Source organism: Semicossyphus pulcher, unplaced genomic scaffold (genome assembly GCF_022749685.1).
Source record: "Semicossyphus pulcher isolate SPU_LCO1_2020_fin unplaced genomic scaffold, fSemPul1.0.p SCAF_14, whole genome shotgun sequence".
NCBI classification, from domain to species: Eukaryota; Metazoa; Chordata; class Actinopteri; order Labriformes; family Labridae; genus Semicossyphus; species Semicossyphus pulcher.
The window spans coordinates 10,486,507-10,506,535 of NW_027211648.1; the positions used below are offsets into that span (position 1 = coordinate 10,486,507).

Below are 20,029 nucleotides of genomic sequence, written 5' to 3' on the forward strand. Positions count from 1 at the left end.
CACTGTTGGTTAGTATTGTACTATTCTTTATTTAGCTATGTTTATACTTAGATGTAAAATCTCGATCTCCAAAATCAATCTTTCTCTGGAACAGCTACAGAGAAAGTTGATGAAGTTTAGGCTAAATTTAGATCAATGTTTGTATCTTTCTGAATCTTCAATTAAAGTTATATAAGATTTTTTATACCATTGGTTACTACAGTAAATGGACTGTACGCATATAGTGCTTAGTCTTGCGACCACTCAAAGCTACTTTTACACTACATGTCACATTCACACACACATTCATACGCTGATGGCAGAGGCTGCTACATGAAGTGCCCAACTGTCAATCAGTCATCACATTCATACCCATTGGCTATGCCACCGGGAGCAATTTGGGGTTCAGTGTCTTGCTTAAGGACACTTCAACATGTAGACTGGGGGAGCTGGGGATTGAACATCCAACCTTTCAACTGAAAGACGACCGACTCTACCACTGAGCCACAGCCGCCCCGCACAGTGTTTGCATGCCAGATTTATTCTTCTGCGCCTTTTTATATTAGACCTATACTGTGCACACTTCACTGATGTTACAAGTCAGCTTAGTGCTGCTCAGCCTGTAAAAACATTCGAGCAGTGGTGAAGCTTCATCAAGTCTTAGAAAATGCTTGAGAATGATTGTAAATAGAAGATAACTCTGTAGAGCTAAATAAAAACACTACAGATAAACAGCCCAGGCTGGCCACCATGCTTGATACAAAGATCACTAATATTATATGAAATAAATGAGTTAAATACATTTAATTCTGAACACTCGGTGTTGACTTGCTTTAAAAGGTCCCTCTGTGCTTTGTTGTGCCTTCACCCATGCATGCTGAGAATCAGATACCTGAAATGCTGCATGAAAACTAACTCCTCTCCTCCTTGCAGATCTGACTTTCCTGCACTGCAACAAAAAAGGTGTATCACAAGATGAATTAATTCCACGTGCCTGTTCAACAAACTCACTGTTTCAATGTATTTAAATCTTAGTTGGCTCTGTTGCTGCTAAGAGAATATCACCAAGTATCTGTGTGAGTATTTTGTGTTCAAAGAGACAGAAAAGGGAGAATTGTATCAAGTAGCCGATATGTTTCCTTCCAGCAGCTCCCGTGGCAGAGAACAATAGTCAGTGCTGTTTTTTCTTGCTTACCTGGGGCTTTAGTCTCCAGTGAGTCGGAGCAGAACTCAGCCGGTGTCTGTTCTCCTCAAACACGGCTCCTGCACAGAGACACATTGTCCGCTGCTTTTTTAATTAAAGACCCTGGGTCGACACTCTGTGCCAGGTGACCTGAACTGCCCTGAGTCTACGTGTGTCTCCCTCTATCCTCTCCACTAGGGATCAGTCTCAGTGGATAATTGGAGGGGGAAATGCTATACCGCTATCATGAGATGGAGGAAGGATTATCTACTGAGGTCTTCGACTTAAGAGGCGGGGACAGACGAATAATGTGATGTTTTCTTCTTTCTACATCCAGCCTACCCGCCTCTATCTCCCACCTCTCTCCCCCTCTTTCTCTCTCTCTGTCTCAGGACCAGGTTATAAGAGAGGGAGGGGAAGCTGAGTGGCCTTTTTTTTTCAACGAAATCCACCTGCTCCTCATCTCTGTTGCATTAGAGAGACCCAAGCGCACCGGAGCCGACATGGAGCGTCTACAGAGAAGACTGCCTGCAGCTTTCCTCCTCCTTCTGCATCTTCTGTCTGTCAGCTGTGTTTCCAATCAAAAAGCTACAGGTACATCCAAAAGAAAGTTTACGATCCAAAATGTGCATGTTTAAAGTAACGCATTACATGTTTTCAGAGGTGGAGTTTGGGGATGTAGTTCTGTAGTTAGTTCAGCAGGAACATTTGCATTTAATCGTGCTTAATTTGTAAGTCTTACCCCCCTGTTTTGTTCAGTCTCCTGGTGTGTGCTGTCGGATGCTGAAGAGCAGAAGTGTCTGGATTTGGCCGGGAACGCCACGGCCAGGAATATCAGAGGAACTTTGCAATGTGTCCGAGGCCTGAACACCAGAGACTGCATGGACAAAATCAAGGTACATGAGGAAGAAAGCGTGCATTACATGATGCGACTGTTTTCACCTTCAGTCAGTTAATTCAAAAGTAAATGAGAGATGTTAGAGGAGGGGGATAATACACTGAAATACTCTATCAGCGTACATTTTATTCGACATACTTCAACTGCATGGAAAAAACAAGAGATGCCTCACATGAGTTGCAGTGGAAAGGAGCATTTTGACAAAGAAACTGTGTTGTTGTTGTCAGAATGGGACGGCAGACGCAGCCTCCATGTCCGCAGACGACATCTATGCTGCTGGCCTCTGCCAGGGCCTGGAGCTGTCTGCGGGGGAGTCCTACAACAGAGTGGGTAAGTCACACGTTTGAGCTTTAACGCACGTAAAAACAAGAAGGCACTGAAGCTGGAGTAAGTCATTAGGAGCATGGGGAATGTGTTAAAAATCAGCTTCCTTCCTAAAGGTCACACGACCCACTGCAATTAATTTGATTCAAGATATAAAATCCTTAAAACAAAGGATACGTGCAGGCTAAAAGCAGTCCAGAGCTGTTCTCACTTTTAATTTACTGTATTTTAAACCACTAAAATGTTTAAACTTAACTCAAATATGTTAAACACATAACATCTTGCAGCAACACTTACAAAAAGTAACTTCATCCAGCTAGAGCCACAAGTGAAGTGTCTTTTTCCCCTCATACCCTGAAGTGAACATTTTCTCCTGACCCCTCTCTAGATGGAATTAGCTACTACGTGGTGGCGATGGCGCGTCGCTCCTCCTCAGATCTGTCCCTGCTGGAGATGCACGAGCGCAGCTCCTGTCACCCCGGCATGCGCACCACGGTGGGCTGGACTGTTCCTATTGGCTACCTGGTGAACACGTCCCAGATCAGCGTCGGGGAGCAGTGCAACTTTCCCAGAGGTGAGACAGGGCAGGACGTGAGGGGTGTGTGTGTGTGTGTGTGTGTGTATGAGACGTTCAGAGGGGGAACTAGTGATGTGGAATGAAGAGTGATGGGACGGAGAAGACCGCAGGTAAGAGGAGAGGAGGCCGTTAGAGAACAGCACATCTGAATGTTCCAGTGTGAGATTAGCAGGAGTGTGTGTGTATGTGTGTGTGTGTGTGTGCGTGTGTGGAGGTGTAACCAAGAACAGAGGGACACAATGGAGGAGAGGTAAGTGAGATGGATGAATGTTTTTAAAAGATACGGTTGGTTATATTTCTTATTGTCAATGAATGTCACTAAAAGACCAAAAGCAAAAGACTGAATTTACTGAATGATAACAAGTAGATACAAATATTGTGTCTGTATGACACGTCTGATCTTCATCCTCTTGTTTGTTTACAAAAAGAAAACAGGAAGTTTGGATGAACGATCTTCCTGTATCCTTTCAATTCATCCTCTGATTCGCTCTTTTTCTTTCTCACCAGCCGTCGGAAACTTCTTTGGTTACAGCTGCGTGCCGGGCGTGAAGGACCCCCAGCACGACCCCAGAGGCAACAACCCCAAGAACCTGTGCGAGGCGTGCATAGGAGACGATAACGACAGACACATCTGTGCCAGCAACCACAGAGAGAGGCACTACGGGGAGGCGGGGGCGCTCAGGTACAACACTGGTGCTAGTAACATGGGAAATAAGGGGTGGAGTAGTTGTTGTCTGCCACTGAGTCTGGTTAGTGGCTAGCGCTGTCGCTTCACAGCTAGAAGGTTCCTGGTTCAAATCCTGGTTCGGACGTAGAGGGCCTTTCTGTGTGGAGGTTGCACGTTCTCCCTGTGCATGCGTGGGTTCCCTCAGGGTACTATGGCTTCCTCCAGCAGTCCAAAGACATGCTCGTTAGGTTAATGGTGAATCTAACATTGCCCGTAGGTGTGAATGTGTGTGTGAAAGGTTCTCTCTATTGTCGCTTTGCCACTGGTCAAAAAACCCGCTTACACTCAGCTTTTTTGTTTAGTGGGAAAGGCTACAATCGGCATTCAGACCCGGGTCAAATGACTCTGCAGTAGACCCGGGTAATTATCGCCTCGGCTGCGATCGACAATGATGGTAGCACAAAACCTGTGTCGACACGCTAATCTCTGCGCCCTTTCTGGCGCGATGCTACGCCGGGCTTTGAAGTTTCGGCCGCTGTGGCGTAAATACAGAAGAACGACAGACAACGGCGAATTTGTTCTTTGTTTCGTGGAAGATGAAGCAACACTGGCAAGACAGCGAGGTGATAGACTTTGTCATTCGCCCGTGTTTCCGGCGCATTTGTGGCGTCAGACGGTGACGCAGCAGAAAAGACACCGACAGGAGGATACTCCACTGGCAATGTGAAAAGAGACAATCAGCATTTATTAGTGGGTCTTCCCGGGTCTGAATAAGCCGCGTTCATTTTGGTTGGAAAGGGGGTTTGTGTCAGCTCTGTGATTGACTGATGACCCGTCCAGGGTGTATCCCGCCTCTCGCCCAATGATGGCTCCAGCCTCCCCCTGCAAGCCTTAACAGCATAAGCGGTATAGATACTGGATGGATGGATAACTAAATGTTGTAAAACCGTTCAACCAGGCTGACAGCTGGAAGTTCAGAAAGAGTTTCTGAGTATCTGTTAAAGAATAGAAAAGAATCAGGCTCCTGTTTAGCAGGCCTGTGACGTGTTGCTTTCACAAAGCTATACATAACTTTAAATTAGACTCAGAAGGTCTTGCACTGTTCAGATTGGACTGCAGTTTATCTTACTTAAAAAACAGACAAGTTACAGTTTAACAGACTGACATATGATAGTTTAACCACTTGGAATCTGACCACTGACGGGTTACCGAAATATTCAAAGCCAAACCCCCCATTATGATTTTATAGTGATTTAGGATCACGTAAGCTTTCCTGGACTGGAAATCAAATTCAAATCACAGGATTTTTAGGACAAACACATCAAGATAACAAGTGATTTTAAACTATTTAACCAGTTATTACTTTATTATAATGATTATAGTGTTTAAAAAAACATTATAATTTGGCTTTTGCTGTAGCAGTCAGTGTGTTTGAGACGGGAATAAAGGAGCTCCCGGAGTTGTTTTGCTTCTTGCAGTGTAACAAAAGGCAGCAGAGGGAGTTGACTCACAGTCTCCAGAGTCATCATGTCATAATAATACACTCCCAAGTGTGCTGATTTCCATTTTTATTCATGTTTGGATTTAGTTTAATTATTTAAATGTGTTAAATTATGTAAATGTTTTTTTCTTTCAGGTGTGTGGCAGAAAACCTCGGCGACGTGGCTTTCGTCAAACACACGACGCTGTTTGACAACATGGATGGTCAGTTTTATCATTTTATACACTGGTTACACGGGGTCAGCAGAGAGTGCTAGTCCTTGTCAAGACACAGGATGTCAGTGTTTCACAACTTTTCCCTTCAGAGTATTTCACAGCATCAATAACACAATGAGCAGATTACACTGATGGTGTATGTGTGTTTTTGTGTGAAAGAGAAAGAGAAAATTAAAAGAGGATATAATTAAGAAAGTGAAAGACATAAATATCGCATAGATAGGAAGAGAAGGACTCTGGTGTCGACGTTTCTGTCCAGCAAAGAAATGCCCCAATTCTCTGTTTGCTGCATCTGCTCCTCTGCTTTGGGCAACATCCAAAATTAATAGTGATCATTATCACAGTCACGCTACACAGACTCCGCTGGTACAGCCGAGAAGGAACAGTTTGACGCTGGCTCCACAAACACTGGCTGCTTAATGAAGCGTGCTTTGTCATATGGTTCAGAAATGTCCAGAGTCAGACTAATTAACAGAGGTCAGAAAACACAGCAGGTCTGTGCTGTTGTCCAGGGAGGGAGAGAGAAGCCTCTGTTTATGTGTCTGGAGAAAAGGAGGTTTATTTGCTTTCTTCTCATTCTGAAGTGGACGACTAATATCTCAAAGCTAAGATGTGAAATATTAAAGGTCATATTCAACCCTTCTCTTAAATATAATAGATAGTTATTATATCAAGTGACTCTCAATGCTAGTGCTTGGAAAATTAGCCTTTAGCTCTACAAAACCGTTAGCTAAACCCCGCTCCGTAAGATACGTTGTTGCTACGCTTGTCAAACAATCTTTCCTCCTTATCAAACTACATGTGCAATAAATATTAAAAACTGTGGCAGATTTTATAAAGACAAATTAACAGTTATGTTTTAATCAGTGTGTATTTGTTATTTCTTGCTAACAGCTGTGGATTTTGTCAGCAGAAAGCGCAACAGTCTTAATGTAGCTAGCCAGTGCAAGCTAATTCTTGCTACAGACTTAAACAGGCTAAAAACACGACCAGAGGCTAAAGCTAAATGACCTAGGCTAAAGTTCAACATCCTTATTTTAAACCTAAACCCTGATATAGCACCAAATTGATCCCACGCAGTAAATGTGTCAGTCTTCAATAGATATTTTTCTACTGGTAACCTCATAAAGTAAAGTAAAGTAAACATTCTCCTTGCTATTAAAGATGGTTTCTATTTTAGGCAGTAAGCTAGGTAGCTGGGCATGCTAACCTTTATAGCCTATCTTCGAGCTAATTGAAACACTGTGTAATCCATTCCTTACACTTTTGTTTGATCTTGGTTCTTGTTTCTTGTATTCTTTGTGGTAAGGTTACTTATGTAGGTGGTAAGCTAGTTAGCTGAGCATGCTAACCTTTGTAGCCTTTGTATCTTTGAGCAAACTGAAACACTGTGTAATCCATTCCTTACATTCGTTATTTTATTCTTTGTATTGGAAAAGCCAAACAAAGCACCAACCTCCAAGCTCTTGACATACTTTAAAAAAATGTAAAGCTTGACAGACCAGCTAATGTGCACAGCTACTAGTGTTGTAACGTCAGCGAACGATCCGATTCTTTTGAACGGCTCTTTGGTGCGAATGACAGAAACCGAGACGTAGGTCCGAGCAGTTCTTTTTATAGTATAGTTTTTATTTCGGGTGTGCAAATTTTCCCGAGATCCACTCCCCTTTATGCCAAATTACCAGAGGCGGCTTCTTTCAACTGCAATTCCGCTATACTAGGTCACATGCAGCGGAATCATACAGATTTGTATCATAAATTATTGCCAAATCAATGATATTGATTAATTGTTCCAACATTATTCTGCTGTTTTCTTTCAATTTTAAAAGCGCAGAATTTTAAATATGCGTGTTGACACATGTAGTGCAGGCAAGTCTGACACTCTACCTCGTAGTGTTTTGACGTTCCCGAACGATGAGCCGTTCATTTGAAAGGCTCTCGGGAAGGAACAGAGCCGTAAGATCTGGCTCCCTTTAAAGACCCAACACTAACAGCTACTGTATCGGAGCTATGATTGGATAGTAACTACTCTGGGACGGTGTTTGAAGCAAATGGTCAACTGAGCAATGATGCACTTTATTTCTTACGAACTTTTCGCACTGTATTATTTCCTCTTTTAAAAGTTTCATACTGTCTTTATGATCTTTAATACTTCTCAAGGGGTTCTAAATGTGCTTGTATCAAAATGTGACACACCTTCACTCCTCCCCTGCCCAGGTAAGAACCAGGAGTCCTGGGCTCTGGATCTGGAGCTGGAGGACCTGAAGCTGTTGTGTCCTGACGGAACCGATGCCGGTCTGGACGAGTTTGAACGATGCCACCTGGCAGCCGTCCCTGCTAACGCTGTGGTAGTCCGCATGGAGGACAAGTGCCGTGTCTGGAAGTTCCTGGAGCGCTTACAGGTGGGTGTCGACAGTGGGTGCATCAGCTCTCTGTGTGTGTGTGTGTGTGTGTGTGTGTGTGTGTTATTCTCCAGCTGTGTGTGTTTGTCTGTCTCATATCTCTGTGGAGTCTGTGTTATCGATCAACACGTCTCAGAACGCAGGTTTCTGCTAAACTGTCATCCTTCTTCCTTACCGAGTGTGTTTGAGTGTGTGTGTGTGCGATGACAGGATGACTGATACCTCCTGTGCTGATCCCCTGGCTACACACACACACACACACACACACACACGTAAACCAAAAGAAATAGACACACACAAGTACGCAGAGCAAGCCAGCGCACATCCATGCATGCTCTCATGCATTAAGTCCTGTCACACTCTCTCTCTCCTGCAGAATGTGTTTGGCAACGCCACCGAGGGCTTCAGCCTGTTCAGCTCAGCAGGCTATGGCGAATCCGATCTGCTCTTCAGCGATGCCACCCACCACCTGCAGAGGGTTCTGGGTAGCTACACCTCTTGGCTGGGCCCCACTTACACCACGGTGCTGCAAGCCTTCGAGTGTGAGGGTAAGAAGGAGGGTGTGTGTTTGCCTGTGTGTGTAGAAGTGTTTTTGTGCGGCTCTGCTGATGAAGAGCGGATGGATAAATGGCCTGAGGAGTGTGTTTTCCTGTGTGTGTGTGTGTGTGTGTGTGTCCACTGCAGCTGTTCTCATTACTGCACTTTCCTTCCAACAGGCTTCTGCTGATGGAAAGGGAGGAAGACATCCAGCGCGTCAACTTCCATCCCATCCCACCGTCTCCGTCCTCCCGTTCTGCCTTCTCCTCCCCGCCATCTGTGTCCCTCCACCACTCTGTCTCGCCAACTTTCATCCTTTTCTCGCTTTGCTTCTCGTGTTTGTTTCCGCGTTTCACCGCCCCGCTCTCTATCATCACGTCCCCGTCCTCCTCCGACCCAGCGCTTCCTCTCCAGCGTGCTGGCTGGCAGGGTAGGACATCGCTAAGAGGGGTTAATCGGCTAAGAACAACTTCAGAAAATGTCCCTGAAATTGAGCTTAGGTTTTTAAAGGACACTTTGAAGAAAGGGAAGGAAACAGAAAAGAATAGATGTAATAAAGTAGAGAAGAAGAGCAGGTTAATGAGTGTTGTAGTTCTTATGTTATTTACAGATTGCGTCTCTTTTTAAGAGCATTTAAAAAGATTTTAGTCAAATTACCCAAAAAATGAAACATCTCTCTGAATATACGAGCAGAAAACAAATGTTCCTACCCCGTGTGTTTGTGAGGAAACTGCGCCCTTCTTGTTGCATTAGCTTTACCCATAACCCCCTCCTCCTCCCACAGGGCCTGTCTCTGGCACTGAACAACTGGGTGCTATTAACTTTGAGCTTAGAAGTCTCAGTTACTGTATGTGTGTGTGTGCGAGTATACACTTTTTTCCCACAGCCATTATCGCTCTAATTGGCAGTCGGGCGTGTTGTACCGTTTGTGTGCGAGTTCGAGAAAGTGTGTGTGTACGTTTATGTGCCTTATGTGTTGGTAGGGTCGCTGCTTTCCCATGGCTTTGTATAGCTCTCCACTTTGGATCAGTGGTTTCTCACGGCTGGTATGGTGGACGGGACTGTGCCAGCTCGCAGTGTTTGTTACACTATACAGTTAGGAGAAGCTGGATTAGGGCTTTAGTTTCCTTCAGTGACCTCTGAGTGATTGTTTTTCTCATCTGTGACAAGATTTAAATCACGGAAAACAACCGAAAATGTGCTACTTTGTCTGTCCTGCTTCAACACGTAATGTGTTTTCCTCCAATTTATAACTTTTACTTCCAATAGTGAGACGTGGACACTGATAAAATGAGTCAGTTCAGCGTGTAATATTATCAGAATAATAGTTATGAAGACGAGTTGAGACTTAATTAATATGCTATTAAAATATTGTAATTGTTCTGACATGTTTAAAGACCTGTAATTAAAGAATCGCAGTTAAATCAAAAGCCAGTTTAAAGCCTTACTTGACCTACAAAGTCGTGTAAAATGTATCGGAGACGGCCGTCCTCAGCTTTAGTGGTCGTCACCTTCATCGTATCTTTCTGCACCGCAGAGCTCGGCAACAAACTGATAAACCGGATCAAGTTCTCCTCATTTAACTGCGGTTTTCACCTCATCATACAGGAAGAAATCCATCCAGTAAGAGCTGATACAAACACAGGAGTGTATTTACAATAATTTGCTGCTTTGAAAGAAAACTGTGTGCTCTTCTTTTTTAAATTAAATAGTCTCATTTCATCTCCTGCAGCCGCAAGGATGCGCTTTGTTTCGGCTCTTTATGAGGAAAAGACTCCCCGAGTGTGCGAGATGAAAGACGCCACAATTCCTGCAATATTTTGCACCTCATTTGTGAAGCATAAAGGTGCATCTGTTGTACTAATTCAACTGTGGTTCATACCATGGGTGCTGTGTGTTTCTTCTGTTGTCTGACAGTCTTCAAGGAGCCTTGATGTAAATACTCCTGCTGACTCTGTAGCGCTGCAAACCTTTTTTTTCTTTTTTTTCAACCAATTAAATGAACGATGATAAAGAAAATAATCCTCTGCAGTCCTTTGCAGCTGACTTCTAATTATCCTGAAACTGCTATACGATATCTGAGCGGAAATGAATTATGCTTGATATCATCGCTCTCTCTCCCTCCATCTCACACTCCCTCCTCTCTCTCTCTCACTGTTTCTGCCTCTTGTGCACACATTGACTCAGAAAAAAAGGCTGTTTTTCTCCCCCTCGGTGTATGTGGGAAAGGAAGGAGGGAGCGAGCGGAGGAATGAGGATGCGGAGAGGTCACACAGACAAAGACCTGCATACAGACTCTGCTGCTCACTCAGGTGGAGAGAAGCACCTCCCAGGTAGGCAGGTGAATCAGGGACACACAGTCATGTAGGTGGTCCTAAAGTAGACACAGAGCTGTACTTAGTGTGGACCGCAAACTGCCCCTGCTGGCACTGCTTCACCAGATTAACAACATTACTCCTGTAGAGAAGCTCTGTGTTGGTGATGGAGGAGGAACATTTAGCAGGGGGCAGTTACTGTAAGTTAAACTGCACTGCAGCAGAGTGCAGCCATCGCTCTCCATCCTCCACTCTCTTGCTGCACTTTTTGCTGTAATGCACAAACAGCCAGCGAGGCCTTAATACAGCCAGGACCTGAACCTAAAGGTGTGAGAGAGGAAAGTGTGTCAGTGAACGCAGCCCCTAAAAACAGCAGGGAAACAGAACTCAGAAGAGAGATAGACGAGGAAAGAGAGATCAAGAACACAAATTCACAGAAATAAACTCATTTAAAAAACATGAACTGCCAAAAAAACATGCAAATGAAAAACTGTTGTTGTTGCAACAAGAACATATGTTGTTGTGGTTGCTCTCTATCCTGCATCTCCCTCTATCCCACTTTTTGGCCCATCCAGTCGAGGCAGATGGCTGTTCAACACGAGGCTGGTTCTGCTCGAGGTTTCTGCCTGGTAAAAGGAAGTTTTTCTGCCAATGTGCCGAATGTTGCTCAGTACTGCTGATGGTGAATTCATGTTGGGCCTCCCTCTAAATAATATAGTGTCTCTGGATAACTTTGCTTATGATTTGGCACTATACAAATAAAATTTGATTCATTGAAAAACTAGAAAACTATACTCGTGGTACTAGTAGTGGAAAAAGTGAGGTATTTTGTGCTTCAGTACAACTTAGTTAGTGTTAAGTTAATGTTCTCAATTATTGCCATCTCTCTTCTTCTACTCCACTACATTTCAAAAGGATTATATACTTATTTATTATATTTATTATATATATATTTATCTGACATTAAGTACTACTTGCAATAGTAGGACCCTTTTATTTGTAAATGATTTAGTTCAAACAAGAAAGAATTCGCTCCACATTAATTCCCCTCATTACAATTTTAGTTACTTACATTTTAAGGTATCATTCATGGAAATTCTGGGATGCTTTGTGACGTTCAACCTCGAAATTGCCTTCCAGCTGACATACATTTCACGATGTAGGCTAATCAAGCTTTAACGTTTAATAATTACTAACGAGATTCTCAATATTTTATCAAGGCATAATCAATCCACCGACTCTAGTCGAGACATGCCGCGATACCGTGATGATGGAGACATCTGTCGTCATATCAATTGGACAGAAACTTCTAGAAAATTACAGCTCTATTAACGAAATTTAACAACCTCCTCAGTTGTGGTCGAAACTAACGAAAAACTACAGTTGAACACATAATGACACGTGACTGCAAACATCTTACCAACACTAACATTAACAGCACAAATAATAAGTGACATTTGCATGTTTAAAACAACAACAAACAGGCATTCAGTCCAGTCCAAAGCATGATGGGAAACAAGGCAGGATGAGCCGTCGCTACAGTGTATTGTGATAAAGACTTTTGACTTTACCTTTAAGAGTTTTAATACTTTTCCCACTACTTGTGAACATAAATAAAAGTGTGTACGGATGCATGTTTTGCGGCGTGCACGTGGGTGAGAACGGGCGCGACATCTCGCGTGTTTGTGGGTGTCTTCAACTCGTGCTGGCACGGACGGGAGACAATTTGACCGGAGGTTCCGAGGCGAGAGAAGAGAGGGATGACAGTGATGGAGGGAGAGAAGAGGGAAGAGTGACAGGTAATCCATCAGAGGCGTTACTGTCATTATTCAATTACCACCCATCCTTAGCACTCCTGATAACCCCGGCACACACACGCACACACACAAAGAATACCAGACACACACGTGCTCGCGCGCGCGCATAGTGGGAAGTTGCATTGAAGTGGTGGATCCTCTTACACAAGGTGGGTTTGTTCTGTGTGGGAGGTGAGGTGAGCCGGGACACGGGGCTTGGCACTGGTTCCTTATGTGCTTTTAGTGCAGCAGACCCTTAAATCACTCCTTCTTCTTCTCCTTTCCTCCTCCCCCTCACCTTTCTCATCCCCTACTTTCTCTCCTCTCCCAGCTTCTTTTTCTCTCCTCTTCCTCCTCCACCTTTAGTTCCCACAGTGTCTCCCTTTTCCTCCTCCTCCTCCTCCTCCTCTTCTCCCTCTCCACAGTTCATTCCGTCTCCTGAGCCCGGAGCCGATAAGGAACATGGAGTATGATTAGACGCCAGTGACACCAGGCTTATCGCTGTGCTCCCATAACGCTCTCCGGATCGCTTTCACAATGAAAACCAAGCAGCACTGACACACACACACACACACACACTATAAGGGCTCACGGGACTGGTTATCAATTCCAAACATGTTTTTTCGCTTAGCTTGTGTGACTGCGCGTGTTGACTCCATAATGACGCACGAGCCCGGGTGAAAAATGAGCGCGAGCAGCAGATTGTTTGAGTGTGAAGCAGCGGGGAGGAGGATGTTTGTGCTCGCTATCAGTGTGCGGAGGCGCGAGTGAGTGTGAGATGAGGATGTAGGGCTCAGTGGGTTTTACTGTACGAGAGATTCAGACACCAACCGCTAGATGGCACTGTCTCCTCTGCTATCATTAGGCTGCTTATCCAACACACCCGCTGTGATGCCAAGGGAGCATCCAGAAGGCACACTTACTGAAGCTCCTGTCAGGTTGTTTCTGCCTCCACCTTCTCCTCCTCTCCTGACCTCTCCCCGTTCTTTCCCAATTTCCCCCTCTCCTCTCTTTTTAATCCCTCTTTCTTCTCCACTCCTCTTTTCCTTAACCCTTACAATCTCATTTCCTGTTCTCTTTCTTTCTATTTTCTCCTTCCCTCCTTTCTTTCTTATATTTCCTCTTGTTTAACTTTACTCTCCTCCTTTTGTCTCCCTTTTCTGTTGTCCATCTTTCTCACCTCTCATTTCTTCACCTCCATCTCCAAATTTGTCCTCATCTTCTTGTCTCCTCCAATCTCACCCTCCTATTTCTCCTCACTTCCTCTATCTCTTCTTCTTTTATATCATTTTTTATTGTTATTCCCTTAATCTCCTCATTTCTGCAGCCAACCGCCAACCCCTTTTCCTCCTCCCCCTTTCATTTCCCCTCTCATCTCCTCTTTTATCCTTCCTTTCCTCCTCTGCAATCTGTATTTTGCTCTCCTCTACACTTTTCCTGTTCTACTTTTTTTTTCTCTCTCTCCCCTTCTTTTATGCCACTTTTCTCATCCTCTCATTTCTCCTCTCCTCCCTCTTTTTCTTCTCCTCTTTCCCCTCCCGGTTTCTAGTCATATGTTCCCTCTTTCTCTTGCACTCTCTCCCTTCCTCCTTTTCTCTACTTCCTCGTCTGTCCCGTCACTTTTCGTTTGTCGTCATCTAATTTCCCCATCCTGCTCCTCTCCTCTTTTCTCATCTTCATGTCGTTTGTTTTCTCCTCTCTTACTGTACACCTCTCTCCCCTCTCCTCCCTCCTCCCCTCCTCTCTCTCCTCCATGGGGCAGTAGCTCTGTAACGTTGTTAGGACATGCTCTCATTAATAACCTACACTCTGAGAGTCTTTGCCAGCGAAGCGTGAATCTCTCGTTCGTTTGGGGACGAATAGAGGGTGTTTCACTGTGTGTGTGTGTGTGTGTGTGTATGTGTGTGTGTGTGTGTGTGTGTGTGTGTGTGTGTGTGTGTGTGTGTATGTGTGTGCGTGTGTGTGTTGTATGTGGGAGAAAAAAAAACAGACAAAATAGAGAAACACAACGGGTGTATGTGATGATTCAAATAGCAAAAAAGCATGTGTTTCCTGATATTGTTTAATGCTGCTGGATCAGCTTAGGTCGGCTGGTCCAATATGTTTTATGTGTGTGTGTGTGTGTGCGTGTGTGTGTGTGTGTGTGTGTGTGTGTGTGTGTGGATCAGTGCCAGACGTCCTTGAGTCTGACCCCGTTAGGGAACCTTGCCTTTGGGCATCCCATGGCCCACTGCTCATTACTGCTGTAGGCGCACACACACACACACACACACACTCACGCCAAAGAGATCATCTCGCGCGCCAACACCCACCTCCAGTTACAGGTAAATGCAGGTCCAGTCCTAAAGGTGTGTGTGTGTTCCTGTGTGTGTGTGAGCTATCTGTGTCCACTACCTTCTAAAGTAAAAGAGCACATTTTTAAGCTTCCCATTCAGAACCTCATTAGGAAAAGGGTCATTTTAAGCGTCACGTGTTGTACGGAAAAGTTAAGGTAATAGCTGCAGTCAGGCAATTAGCAGTGACAGGGGAAGTTAAGGGAAGTTAGAGTCAACAAGAGTATAACAAGGTGGTGTATAAGTGTGTTTGTGTGCAGTTTGTGTGTGTGTGTGTGTGTGTGTGTTAGATTTATGCTGTGTGTGCCACCTCTATCTGTTCCTGCGCTCCATAACGAGCCGACAGGTGTACGAGCCAGCAGGCTGGACACTGACTGATGCAGCACTAATGCTCGCACACTTTCTCCCCAAATACACACACACACACACACACACACACACACACACACACAGAGAGAGAGAGGGGTAATGTATTGTACAATAAGTGTTGCCTAACCTCAGCAGTACACTCAGCTTTGGCAGAGAAGCAGGAACAGAGAGGAGGAGGTGGAGGAGGCGGGGGATGAGAGAGGGTGATTAAATAGTCTAGTTAGTCCACAGAGTGGTTGAGAACATTAAGAGCTGGGCCATTCATCAGTACAGCACACACACACACACACACACAAAACACACCCACACACACTAGGTATACACGCGCCCACTCATATTGATTGCACAAGTTAAAAACGTCTCTGCTTTGTGAGCCAGTGAATCCTCGTAGGATAACAACGCTCAAAAACAACACACAGAGATTCCCCAAAAATTCACACACACACACACACACACACACACACTTTCTCGCTCAAACAGATTAATTTTCCATCACTTACCCGTCCTGTCATAAGTGTGAGCACTGGCTCATTAAAACTCTTCAAACTCCCTCCCACACCTCCCCACCCGTCTCTCTCTTTCTCTCCCTCTCTCTCTCTCTAATAAACGGACAGGCCTGGAGGTGGGGATGTAGGGAGAGAAAAAAAAGGGAGCTAAGGAGGTAAAGCAGGTGGGCTGCCAAACAAGAAAAGATGAGAAAATTGGTTGAAAAAAAAAAAGGTGGATTGTCAGAGAATAAGCTGACAAAATGAGGAAGGAGCAGCGAGGGTTTCTACAAATAGGAGGAGGAAGAGAGCGAGGCGAGGGAAAGGACAAACAGTCGGGGATAAGCAGTTCGGATGTTTAATAAGAAGGAAACATAAATAGAAGGAATTAAGAGGGTTAAAGAGGAAAGGGAAAAATTAAAGACAAGGACAGCATAGGGAGAAAACGAGGGAGGGTTGTCTACTAAACGGAGAGAAAACAGGAGGAAGGAAGAAGGAGAATATGAGGAAGAAGAAAGTAGACAGGATGGTGACTAATAGGGTAAAGGAAGAAGACAAAGAAATGATGCATTGAGAGCAAAATGAGGCATTTAGTTGGCGATTAGTAAATGGGATGAACTGGGAGGAAAAGGAGAAAAGGCAAGGACATCATCAGAAAAAAAGAAACCGTGCGGGAGGGAGGAGAAAAGTAGCGATTTCTCCTTCTGCCTTCAGTAATTCCCAAATCTAAAGTCCCTTGTTATCACTGTTTAGTTTTAATCTTCAGCCTAACGGTCTTTTTCATTATCAGGATAATGCTGGTTATTACCTCTTCATTGCAGGAATATTATGATGGATGTGTTCCAATCAACCCCGGCATTAATACGATCAGTGCGGACATTAGCACAATCAGTCAGCACGCCGCTGATAATAACTCATGATTGTTGTGATTTAGTCCCAATGCCACGACAGCTGGAGCTGCGTTTAAGGACCATTAGTTACGGAGAGACGGAGTGAGGGAGGGAAAAAGTGGGGAGGGAAGGACAGAGCTCAGGAAGGAAATGGTGGAAGAGGAAGTGACAGACAAAGGGGCGCATAGAAGGAAGGGAGAACAACTTTACACTGCATTCACAAGCATCTTCAGAGTCAATTTAAACAGGTGAGATCAATGAGATCCAAACAGCCACAGGACACCTGGAAGTGCAGGTGTTAGTTGTCTTTCAAGCTAACAAAAACAAGGTGCTGCTTGTTTTGGCTGACACAAAACACCAAAAGGTCACTTGACATAAGAGGATACAGCTGGGTGAGAGATTAAAGGATAAATCAACAAGTTTTTTAGGAAAGTATTTTGCTGCTACTCACCTTTGGAACAGCTCCATTGCTTCTTGGCAAAGATTTTCCAAATCAGATAAACACTAGTGAGGGAATGAACATCATTCACCATATTCACACAGCGGCCATTTTCCTCTGATGTCACGTTCAGGGTGGGAGCTCAAATTATGTTATAATGTCTTTCTGCTTTGTTTCAGGTATAAAAGTAGTATATTTCGCTCCCCTCCTAATAAGCAACTGAAAAGACATTTTCTGACCAATCATTAGAGAACATTTCACACGCAACTATTTCCTCACAAACGTTACCGTTAGCTAGGAATTTGTATGGAATCACACTATCGAACTGTAATGTAATCTCGTTAGTGGCTATATGCTTACAGCCACTTCCTAAATAACATTGCAGTTTGTGATATACATGGAGTGTTAAATGATAAGAACTCCTAGCTGACAGCTAGAGTACGAAATTCTTATTGTGTCGATAACACTATCAAACTGTAATGTAATCTGCTAAGTGGCAATTGCTTACATTAGCAGTTTTCTAACATCAGCTAATATTACCTTTAGCTTGGAGTTTGTATCAAACTGTAATGTAAGCTAGGAGTGTCTGAATGCTTACATTAGCGATGTTCTAACATCAGCTAACATTACCGTTAGCTAGGAGTTTTTATAATGTAACACTATCAAACAGTAATGAAAGCTAGGAATTGGCTAAATGCTTACATTAGCTGTTTTCTAACATTAGCTAAAATTACAGTCAGCTAGGAGTTTTTTTCATGTAACACTATCAAACTGTAATGTAATCTGCTAAGTGGATAATGCTAACATTAGCAGTTGTCTAACACTAGCTTCCATTACCTTTAGCTTGGAGTTTCTATCAAACTGTTACTTAAGCTAGAAGTGTCTGAATGCTTGCTTTAGCTTTGTTCTAACATCAGCTAACATTACCTTTAGCTAGGAGTTTTTTATCATGTAACACTATCAAATTGTAATGAAAGCTAGAAATTGGCTAAATGCTTACATTAGCTGTTTTCTAACATTAGCTAAAATTACATTCAGCTAGGAGTTTTTATCATGTAACACTATCAAACTGTAATGTAAGCTTTAAATTGGCTACATGCTTACATTAGCTGCCGTCTAACAAAAGCTAACATTACCGTTAACTAGGAGTTCTTCTCACGCTATCAAACTGTAATGTAAGCTAGGAAGTGGCTGAATGCTTACATTAGCTGTTAGCTAACATTACAGTTAGCTCGGAGCTTTTATCATGTAACAGACTGTATTGTAATTTAAGAACTGGCTAAATGCTTATATTCACTGTTATCTAATGTAAGCTAATTGATGTGTTATTTTACCGTGAATATTGCCCAGTGTCCTTCTATTCTCACCATACACTGTCTATTCAGCTGCAGATCAATTGAGAAGCAGTAAAAGATAACAGTTTGTCCGATTATCAACGCTTAAGCAATTTGCAAACCTTAAAATCACAGCAATAATTTTTTTGATGACAGCACTTCCCACACTGAGTGCAGCGTCAGAGGAAAATGTTCGGCCTGTGAATACGCTGTTTAACTACTGGTTAATTTTACGCTAGCAACAATGTACGCACCAACAGTGTTTGAGTTTAGCTCAGCTTCTGACTTATCTCAGACTTCACCAGTTCTTTCTGTATTTTCCTTCATTCCCTGTTCTTGTTTCTCTTATGTCTCATGTTTGGACCCACAACTCAAAAACCAAGTAGACAGGGATGAAAACTAGTCTTTGCTAAACAGCAAAAGTAAGGCAGAAGTCAGGAAACAGGCAGACAAACAAAAGAAAGGCAAACTAAACCATTCAGGGGGCTGAGGATGATGCAGAGCGGTAATAAGGCAGGTAGAGGAAGTAGCTGGAACGCTTAGTGAGGAGCACATAAGACGAACTGACGGAGAACAGGTGGAAATGGGCCAGTAAACACAGGATACTGCAGAGATAATGAGGAGAGTGGAAACAGGTGAGCAGGTGGACGGGCAGTCAGGGGTTTGGAAATAACGGAAACGGGTTATTGCAGGTCAGGAAGGAGGGGCAGGACCTGTGAAGACAGGAGAGCTCGTATCGAGTAGATGAGCAGACTGGAAGAGGAAAACTGTATTAAAGTAGATTCATAAATTCCCTGGGTTATAATTATTTTTCGCTCAAATTAAAACATGTTTCACTTGTGCCTATATGGACCTAATTGCGTGTTTCCTCTTCCTTTGTATGTTATCGTGACACCTTGACAAGCTGCTTCGCATTTCATTCACAACTTCTCACTCGTGTCTGGGAGTACGTCGACACTCTTATAGACAAAAGTAATACAAATCAGGGAGACTACAAAAAATTACCGTCCTCCCCAGAGACATTTAAAGGACTTTACTTCCTGACCCAAAACTGCATCACTTTTTCTTTGTCAGTTTTTCAGCAAATTACTGCAGGGCCTCCAGTAAATTTCACCCTGTTTTGCATTTAGTTAACATATTTTCAGCCTCAAATCCCACAATGCAGCAATTTGCTCTTGTGCAATAGAAAGTGAGTAATGGCGAACTTCACCTCAGTGCGTTTTCATGGTTGACGGCTTGCTCAGAAGTCTCCCATAGGTGTTCAGCTGGGCTGACATCAGGTGATGGTGAAATCTACAGCAAATGATTCGCTTCATTTTCAGGCTCATCAAACAACTCAGTGACCCCTCGTGCCCTGTATGAACACATCTACATTTCTATACTCATTTATTATGTTTTTTCCTTTAATATGTCTCACATCAGCACATCTGATTGTCAGCATTTACTCATGTTCTGAAGGTCTAGTTATATAAAGTGAGTCAAGGACATACAAAGCTTTTTCTACTTCTGCGTGTATGTCTCTAAGTCTGTCACTATCCATCTCTCTCTTTCTGTCCCTCCCTCTATCCCATTCTCTTAGCCCATTTGGTTGCGGCAGATGTCTGTCCGCCAACAAGTCCGGTTCTGCTCAAGGTTTCCGCCTGTTAAGGGCCCGATCAGACAGAACGCGTTTTAGCAGCTGGGGGCGACTTTTTTTGTTTTCAATGAGAGGGACGCTTTTTGCGCGCTGCTTTTGCTTTGCAGAGCGCCTTGCTTTTTTCCGCTCCGTGCGCCTCGCGTTTTTGA

The 20,029-nt window shown here is 43.7% G+C and overlaps 1 protein-coding gene across 1 annotated transcript; it reads left to right on the forward strand.

Annotated features, from left to right (window-relative positions):
• Positions 1 to 1,665: 1,665 nt before the first annotated feature.
• On the forward strand, positions 1,666 to 9,966 carry otomp (otolith matrix protein). Its single transcript, XM_069662264.1, has 9 exons — positions 1,666 to 1,756; positions 1,922 to 2,058; positions 2,288 to 2,390; positions 2,773 to 2,958; positions 3,469 to 3,643; positions 5,265 to 5,332; positions 7,562 to 7,746; positions 8,123 to 8,294; positions 8,463 to 9,966. The coding sequence occupies exons 1-9, from the start codon at positions 1,666 to 1,668 to the stop codon at positions 8,471 to 8,473; spliced, it is 1,128 nt and encodes a 375-aa protein (XP_069518365.1). The 3' UTR covers positions 8,474 to 9,966.
• The last annotated feature ends 10,063 nt before the right edge of the window (positions 9,967 to 20,029 follow it).

Coding starts and splice junctions, on each gene's coding strand:
- otomp (XM_069662264.1), top strand. CDS start 1,666: ATGGAGCGTCTACAGAGAAGACTGCCTGCAGCTTTCCTCCTCCTTCTG. Junction 1,757..1,921: donor TTCCAATCAAAAAGCTACAG/GTACATCCAAAA, acceptor TGTTTTGTTCAG/TCTCCTGGTGTGTGCTGTCG. Junction 2,059..2,287: donor ACTGCATGGACAAAATCAAG/GTACATGAGGAA, acceptor TGTTGTTGTCAG/AATGGGACGGCAGACGCAGC.